General features: G+C 30.0%; 2 protein-coding genes across 3 annotated transcripts in view; both read left to right on the top strand.

The window, feature by feature from the left end:
• Positions 1 to 1,911: 1,911 nt before the first annotated feature.
• LOC108687848 (solute carrier family 35 member B1) lies at positions 1,912 to 3,230 on the top strand. Its single transcript, XM_018193850.1, has 2 exons — positions 1,912 to 2,539; positions 2,633 to 3,230. The coding sequence occupies exons 1-2, from the start codon at positions 2,150 to 2,152 to the stop codon at positions 3,206 to 3,208; spliced, it is 966 nt and encodes a 321-aa protein (XP_018049339.1). The 5' UTR covers positions 1,912 to 2,149; the 3' UTR covers positions 3,209 to 3,230.
• A 3,784-nt stretch (positions 3,231 to 7,014) lies between these two features.
• Positions 7,015 to 8,986, top strand: part of LOC108687844 — an 11,450-nt gene continuing 9,478 nt past the window's right edge. For both annotated transcript variants that reach the window (XM_018193842.1, XM_018193841.1), the window contains exons 1-2: positions 7,015 to 7,284; positions 7,670 to 7,814. In XM_018193842.1, the coding sequence (XP_018049331.1) occupies positions 7,211 to 7,284; positions 7,670 to 7,814 (219 nt within the window). In that variant the 5' untranslated portion in view covers positions 7,015 to 7,210. The remainder of the gene's footprint in view (positions 7,285 to 7,669; positions 7,815 to 8,986) is intronic.

Genomic DNA, 8,986 nt, shown 5'->3' with positions numbered 1-8,986 from the left:
TTATATATTATGTATTATATATTATATAGCATATAATTATATATTATATACAGTAACATAGTTCAAAGAATAAACAAATTAACAAATTGTATATAATGAAAGTAAAATTTCAAATTGTATATATAATAAAAGTAAAATTTCTACTAAAATTGATTACTCTGCTTTCTGCATAAATTGTAAGATTAATGTTCAATTACACATTCATGTGACTGCATAATTAAATCATATAAATCATATTATTAACAAAATTAAAAAGTACAGAAGTTTAAATTTCCATAATCTATAGTTTAGAAATGCATTCATTACTTACCAATCGACAGGATTTGTTTTTAACAATCATCTTTGTCAATCAGAAATAAATGTGTTATGCTAAAAGAAATATTGTATCTAAAATGCAATCACGATTATCACAACTGTGTCGGAGTTATATTATAATCGTGTTATATCCTATTTTGACAAACCAAGCTGAAAAAATTCATTAGTTTATTAAAAATAAAAATTTTTAGTTAATTTTACTCTAGGAAAAAATTATAAGTAAAAGTCTTATGATAGACAGAATAAGTGGAATTTCAGAAGACAGACACTGAGATACACTTACATATTATTTATAGAAAAAGTATGTGAGCGATGCAAACAAAGTATAATTTAATGTGTCATAAATAAAAAATATTGGGGAGTTGAATAAGTTGTACTGACAATTAAATCTTACCTCCATTGAAATTTTTTAATAAAACATTCCTTTTAAAGATGACACACAGATATGACGTTAGTAATATTGCTTCAATATTGTCATTTTTGTTTTGTCTTTGAGCAGTCTGTTTACGAGTAACAATCAAAATTGATTTCGTTTGATGTTCGATGTAAACTTTCGTGTAATTTACCTAAGGTATGATCAGCACAAGGCGAGTAATTGAAGCTTAGTGTACTACAAGATTATAATTAATTTAAACTTCGAATATAATATCGAAGTATCATATTTATTAAAAGATGCCTTCGGATGAAGGCGAATTATAATGTCTCCTGTCGCTCCACACAGTACTTTGACAGAAAATTCTCTGACGTATTGATATGTATTAACATGTATTACACTGCTTTCTCGTGCTTTTATAATAAAGTAAGTCTAGGTAAATTAAAGGTTAGGTTAAAGGTTAAATTTTAGGTTAGTCTTATGTCTAGTTCAGTCGGCGCAGCAAGCGGCAGCCAATCAGCGAGGCGATAATGGTCGCGAATCAGAAGATTCAACTCAAATCGCTGCTATTGGATGATCTAAAAGAATATACCAAGCAGAGGAATTCAAAAAAAGAATTCTTCTTCTTCTATATATAATGTATTTTTTATTCTGCAGCCCTTTTCCGCATGTGATTTTCATCTTATTTTGATGCTGAAAATGAACGTCGAGCGTCAGCATCGAAAAGGTACCTTTAATCATGGCTGCTGGCTTTATACACCTAGGGCTACGTTCCAAAATCTCTTCGAGGAAGAGAATTTACTCTATATGCTGTAGTATATGTCACGTGTACTATATATTTCGAGTAAAATTTTTCTCAGAGAGGAAGTTTTGGAATGTATCCTAGAAAAAGAAGAGAGCCTGTATTCAGAATGCGCTTTTATCTCTGAAATTCTATAGTATGCGTAACGTAAATTATAGCATGTTAACGCGCTAACATGTTATAATATTTCTAGCATCGTGAACATAGGACTTAACAGTTAACCTATAAACGGTGTAGTCAATCAGTATTAGACACATGTATTGGCTCCACTCTATTTATGTCAATTCTACTAGCCTCTCCGTGATTGATTCAAGATGTTTTATACTTCTCTGTGATCAAGATGTCGTATATCTCTTTGTTGATTGGACTGGCGTGGGTCTTAGTTTGAGCATGCGTATATACTTTGGCAAATTTTAACAGTTAAAGGAACAGAGTTAGCAGTCTAATGTAATAAGAAATCTGTGATTTGATTTGAACGCTGCTTCGTTTTCGGCGAGGTGGGAGAATTTCGTCAGCGAAACTCGGCTACATGAAATCTTTAAAGTTTAAAGGGTCTCCAGTTCGGATCCTTTGATTTGCCCTGATTGAAATAACGCGAGTGACACATGAAAAGACAGACTTTTTTTTATGTGGTTTTACAATATTATATCTATTGAAAAATGGCTACTACTAACAAATATACTAAATTGTTCATATGCTCGACCGGCATATTTGTGTGCTATTTCTACTTTGGTATGTTACAAGAAAAAATCACACGAGGACAATATGGTGATGGGGAGAATCGGGAAAAATTTACATACATGTTTGCACTGGTTTTCATCCAGTGTCTGGTGAATTACATATTTGCTAAAATGATTTTGCTGACTGTGATGAAACAAGGCGAGGATACTACAAGAACTGTATATTATTCGTTGTCTGCTCTAACATATCTTCTTGCTATGGTGTGCAGTAACATGGCATTACAGTTTGTCAATTATCCAACGCAGGTGATTGGTAAAGCTGGCAAGCCTATACCTGTAATGGTATTAGGTGTATTGCTAGGAAAAAAGGTAATTTAATAAGATTTATTTACCAAGATAGTTTTATACATTGAATTTTTTGCTATCTTTAATATCATTTTTAATTATCACTTTTCTTTACAGATATATCCAATTAGAAAGTACATATTCATTTTCTTGATTGTCATTGGAGTTGCATTGTTTATGTATAAGGATGGTAATGTTTCTAAAAAGCAAGCAGAATCACAATTATCAGTTGGAGAATTGTTATTACTATTATCGTTAACGATGGATGGATTAACAAGTGCAGTGCAGGAACGAATGAGAGCTGAACATAACTCAAAATCAGGACACATGATGCTCAATATGAACTTTTGGTCTGTTATCTTTAGTAGCACAGTGATTCTTATTTCTGGAGAACTTTTTGAATTTATTCGTTTCCTACAAAGATATCCTTCCACCATATGGCATATAACGACATTTTCTATGGCTGGAGCATTTGGACAATATTTTATATTTCTAACTGTAGCTGAATTTGGTCCATTGCCATGTTCAATTATAACCACTACTAGGAAATTTTTTACTGTTTTAGGCTCTATATTAATTTTTGGAAATAATCTTTCTCTTAGGCAATGGTTGAGTACACTTATAGTATTTTTAGGTTTATTTTTGGATGCTATGTATGGTAATGATAAAAACAAGAAAGGTACTGTAAAATAGAATGTGATAATTATCTCACATTTATTTAGATATATACTTAGATATATACTTTTGAATATACTTCCAGCGTTTAAGTAATTACATCATTAAAATAATTATTTATAACACCATAAATATTAGGTTTTCTAATCATATATACAAGTTAATAAGATATTATACAAAAATTGTTATATTTTCTGTTTATATTTTGTTAAAATATAAAAGAATCTTTAAATGAAAGGGGATTGTGTAATTTTCTCAATTTATACATTAAAGATTAATAAATAATTATAAATTTTAATCAATTATGATAGTTGTAAAGTTCAATTTATATTAAAAATATGTACATAATTAAAATATATACTTGCATACATGTACACTACCGTTCATCAATTTCAAAATTCCCCAGATTTGTCGATTTCTTTGTAAAAAATGAACATAATATATATGTTTTTTCCATAGAAATGAATCTGTTGTTATAAACACCTTCTATTAAGGCAGATCGCTTTATGATTTTTTTCTTAGAGTTATTTACGAGATCACTTTACATGTTTTTACAAGAGTTCTTTCATTGTTGAATTGATTTTAAAATAGTAATGGGTATGTGTATAGTATCATTACAAGCATCCCGTGTCCTTGCGCATATTTTGTTTAATTACATTATGCAATATCCGGTTGCCCGTTTCTATGAAAACTAAAGTTTTCAAATATTTTTATATAAATGATATATCAATACGATACATGTATTAAACATACGAATATTAAAAAGGTAAAAGTAAAATTCATAATATCAGGTAGATTTGTTTTATGCAGAACACATATTACGTTCATCTTTTACAGAAAAGTGAATTTAAGTATTGAAGTGGTAGTGCAACTGCATACATCGGTCTGTATTCAGAATGCGCTTTTAGCTGCAGTCGATTTGGACGCTCACGCATTCTTTAAGCACTTGTAACCATCATTTTGTCTTTATCGTTCATTAGACGAAAATAAAAATAGAATAAATGAAAATAAAATAAAAAGACTGAAAAGTACTGAAAGCGTTCAAATCGACCGCAGCCTTTTGGCCGTGGCATAAACTCTTGCATAATGCATAGTGCATATAAAAGAATCAATCAATCGAAATCCTTCTTTTCCATGGTATAGGAAGAAAGGGAAGATTAGTTCTGATTAGTTGATTTGCTTATGCACTATGTGTTATGCAAAAGTCTGTGCTGTGGCCTTTTATTTCCGAATTTCTATAATATGCGTAACATAAAGTATAGTGTGTTAAGTGGGAAGCACAGACTCTTGCATAACGCTTAACATAATGCATAAGAAAATGAACAATCAAAATCCTTTATTTCCTTCCTTTCTATGAAATAAAGAACTTTGATTGATTGATTTTCTTATGTCTTATGTATTATGTTATGCAAGAGTCTATGTTCTCCGTTTTTAGTGCGCTAATATCGTTATAAGCGTGTTCTGAATGGGCCTTCATGTATGTAAATATTGTGTATATACAGTGTTTCAAATTTTTTTATATATCGCTCGTGGGCAAGAGGAATAGTAAAGCGGATTAAACTGAGTCGAAACGAAAAGTATCTCTACCATTTTGTAATTTTCACAATTTTATTTTAGTAAATGAACAAAATTTCTAAAATCGACACATAAAATAAGATATCTTTAAGATATTTTTAAGAGTTTTTTTAGGAAACATACGCCATGTTACCGCGGATTTGACCTTGGATGCTTCCGATAACTCAAAAATAGTTGAGACTCTGCGCACAATAGAAAGAATAAAGAATAACGATTTTAATCTATTAGGAGGATTTACGATTCTTATTATGATCTTTTAACAAAGTGAAAATTATAATAATGAACAAATTCACTAGGTGTTGTCACCAATGAAGTTATAAAAATTCTAATAAATTCGATCATTTTCGTAATTTTCATCTCGTTTTAAGAATTATTAGGACCATTTCACACAACTTGCATAGCCGCATAAACGTATGCATAAAGAAAATCATCCGTATTTTATGTTTGTCTTTATGACAGAAATGTGATTGGATTTTTTTATGCATATGATTACGCGGTTATGCAAGTTTGTGTGGAATGGCCTTAATAAGCCTCCAGAAATCAGAATACACGATTTCTGATAGGTTCTTATTTTTTGTTTCCTATTCCTTTTATTGTGCGGAGCCCTTTAACGTTTACAGATCCGTAAGCGACTCTAGCGTAGCATTGGTAGCGTTTAACATTCGTCAAAGTTAGATTAATGTTTTAATGTGAGGGTATTTTGTTCTCGAGTGGCACGAAACTTTTTTCTCTTAGAATTTTATAGAGTAAACGTACATACGTAATGTGTGTTCAAATTTTATCATAATGAATGCAATCTCAATTTTAATCTCTGCTGATGGCTTGCCACTAGGCTGGAGTGAACGTAATTCTTGCTTGTGTATCATCTTTAACTTTTCAAAGTTTCTGCGAAGTTCAACTTGTGTATTTGATTTTATTATAAATGTGAAATTCTGAGATATCTTGTTACTGGCAATTTTTAATTCCCATGTACGGAAAAAAGTTATTATTGCAGAGTATTCCGCTGCAGATGCTTAAGACCCTTATTGATAAATGTAGACGCTTCTTCTTTTGAAATCGACAACGGGTTCTTTCTTTTATCTGATTAATTTACTTAATGTAACTATTAATTTTTTGATCCAATTTACATTGTTCACTCCGACCTAATGGCAAACTATCATAGAGATTGCAATTGAGATTGAGTTCTGTTATTCACTACGAGAAAATAAAAAATTACGTTACAAATACTTTACAAAACCTTGAAAATTTTAATTATAGAAAAAAGTTAGTGATTGAAAACAGAATCCCCTTGACCTTGACGAGTATATCTCTCTGGTTAAATTATCAACGCTAACTACGCTAGGATCGTTCATGGAGCTTGCTAATGCTATCACGCTCCAAGAACAGCATTGGTAGCGTTTGCGTCCATAGCATGAATAATGTCTCCCTAAACGCATCCTTTATCGTTCATTAGATGTAGAATAAGAATAGAACTATTGAAAAGTGCTAAAAGCGTCCAAATCGACCGCAGCCATAGAGAGGCTGCAGGTCTATTTTGTAACTCTAAACGCAAATTTCATTATTATTTGGTGCTTTCCAGCAACACAGTGTGACACAAAGATCATGTCATCTTCATTTAACATTAGCAAACAACAAGGATATAATGATTCACTGTTAGACTTTTTCTATTGTACAATAGGTCGTAAACGGTAAACCATAAAAATTAACCTTAATCCTAAAACCTTAATCCTAAAATTAATCCTAATCGATTATTCTTTTCACTTAACTGTGATTGGCCAACAATTTTTACGACTTCTATTGTAGAACAAGCATTAGCGTTTTCGACCCGAGCGGATTTGCTCCCATTTGGATTGGATATGTTCTATTGGTTGACGTTACATATTCCACCAATAGAAAATCTTATAATGTTATCCAACCTAGGTTGGTACAAATTTGCTCGGGTCGAATGTGTCATCTGTGTGTTATCTGTGTATCTTGGAAAGTATTCTCTGGAAAGTATTCATTATAACGCCGTTGCATAGCTCTTTAACAAGTATATATCAATTGTTTACCATCACCAATTGACTAATTTAAAATAATATAATCTCATGAAGCAATGAAAAATTACTAGGAACAAAGCGATGTGAGTGGTGTGTGCAATTGAACTGTGTGCAAGTCGCCGCTCTCCTCTTTTACTATCATATAGCATCTCTTTTCTATACGTGCTGTCTCGTGACGGTCTTATTCCACGCATCTAATTTGCGCAGGTAGCATTTTCACGTATGGAAATTTAGGGAGTTATCAGTCTAGTGTAATATTTAGATAGAAGCCTGTGGTATTTATATAGATGTTTGTGGACTGTGGTTTCGACAGTAGTTAGTATCAAACTAGTAGCTGATTTGAGAAAAGATAATCTACGTAATAATTTGTTGCAATTGAAAGAACACGAGAATACGGCACAGAAAAATGGCGGAACAGAGTGATAGGAGTCAATTACCTCCCGGCTGGGAATGCAGATACGATATTCGCAGCGGTCGCCCGTACGTAAAGTGCACTTTAGAAATTATCTTTTTATTCTTTTCATTAAAGATAAACAGCTTACTAATAGAATTCCAAAAATCGAAATCTTCCTATATCAAATTTATATTATGCGAAACAATCGTAACTTAATTTTCGATAATTCTCTTTACGATTCTTGAAATAAGTATATGATCAAATTGTCAAAAAGTAATGAAAAAGATAATGCGATAATAGATAATATTCTACATGCATTAATCGAGAGATGTATTTTGTATTTAATAAAATTTTAATTAGACATTTATGAACGCATTGAGAGTTCTATAAAAATATATAGAAAATCGATGTATGTAATATTTTTTTGAAACAATGGATTAGATATTTATAATTGTTAATGGTGATCTTCAGATATTTCATAAATCATTTCAATCGAACTACAACATGGGAAGATCCAAGAGTGAGATATTGGCAATATTCTCAGTATATACAGTCTCAGAATTCAGTGGCACTGAGTTCGACTACTACTACTACTTCTCAAGACATTCCTATGCAGGTCAGTTGTAATAGTTGAATTTATATATGTCATTGTATATGTAACTATAAGTCGTAAAAGTTTACATTCTGAATCAAATGTTAAATGCTTAAAAAGTGATACATATTTTAAGTTACATAGTTTTTTAAGCTAAAAGATATATTATAATATTTTTAAAATATTTTTTTCATCATTTATTGAATAATACATTTATTTCAATTAAATATAAAAGTGAAAGAAATGGCCCTGAGAATCGATCTAATAATTAAAATAAAATGTTATGAAAGATCCTACTTCTATTTCAATTAAACATCCATGAGTCTCAAATTCTCCTCCATGTTTTCAATTTACACTGTCAATGTGCTGAATATTTACAATGGTCACTCTGTCAAATGACCATTATTTATAATCCATATATATCATCCTTAGGTCAAATTTACATTCATATTTATACCATCTTGATGACATGAAGAATTAATACATTATTATATAGACTTTGATAAGTTCTCATAATGAAATGATTGTTATATTTTTTTATTTTTGTGCTTACAATTATATTTGTATATGTCAGATTTTTTTTCAAAGAATATCCAGAATATAAACCAAGATATAAATATATATTTTTGAAGTGTTTGGTCCTTGGAATTAATTACAATAAATTTATTTAATTTTCTGCTCTTATTTAATATCTAATTATAAATGTGTGATTTGTTTGAAATTTGAAAATTTTGTAATGTTTCTGGAAGTACATTGTATAAGTATACTTGTACAAAAAAGTATACTTATCTTTAGATACTTATGTTTAGAAACAAAATTTAACAAGTCTTCTTAAATTGTTTCAAAAAAGTTTTTCTTCAAAATATCTAAATATCTAAATATGTATTTATATTTAAAATGATCATATAAGATCCAATCATCTATTTCATATGCTTTTATTATTATTAAATTTTATTTCTTAAGTACTTTTTGTACTTTTGTATTTTTGTTCTTCTCTAAGAAAAAATTCACAGAAAATATTTTATATTTAATTTCTTCCAATTTTCTATTAGGATGGGACTATTTCATCAATTTCAATTTTAAAATGATGAAAATTGCAGAAAAATTTCTCATAATATATCCAATATCATTTCAAACATGACTGACTTATTACTGAATAACATAATGTAGCTTTTTATACACACACACACACACAC

The sequence above is a fragment of the Atta colombica genome, unplaced genomic scaffold, assembly GCF_001594045.1.
Source record: "Atta colombica isolate Treedump-2 unplaced genomic scaffold, Acol1.0 scaffold219, whole genome shotgun sequence".
Classification (NCBI taxonomy): domain Eukaryota; kingdom Metazoa; phylum Arthropoda; class Insecta; order Hymenoptera; family Formicidae; genus Atta; species Atta colombica.
Note: the sequence above shows the minus strand (reverse complement) of the source record. Positions and strands in the feature narration are given on the sequence as shown.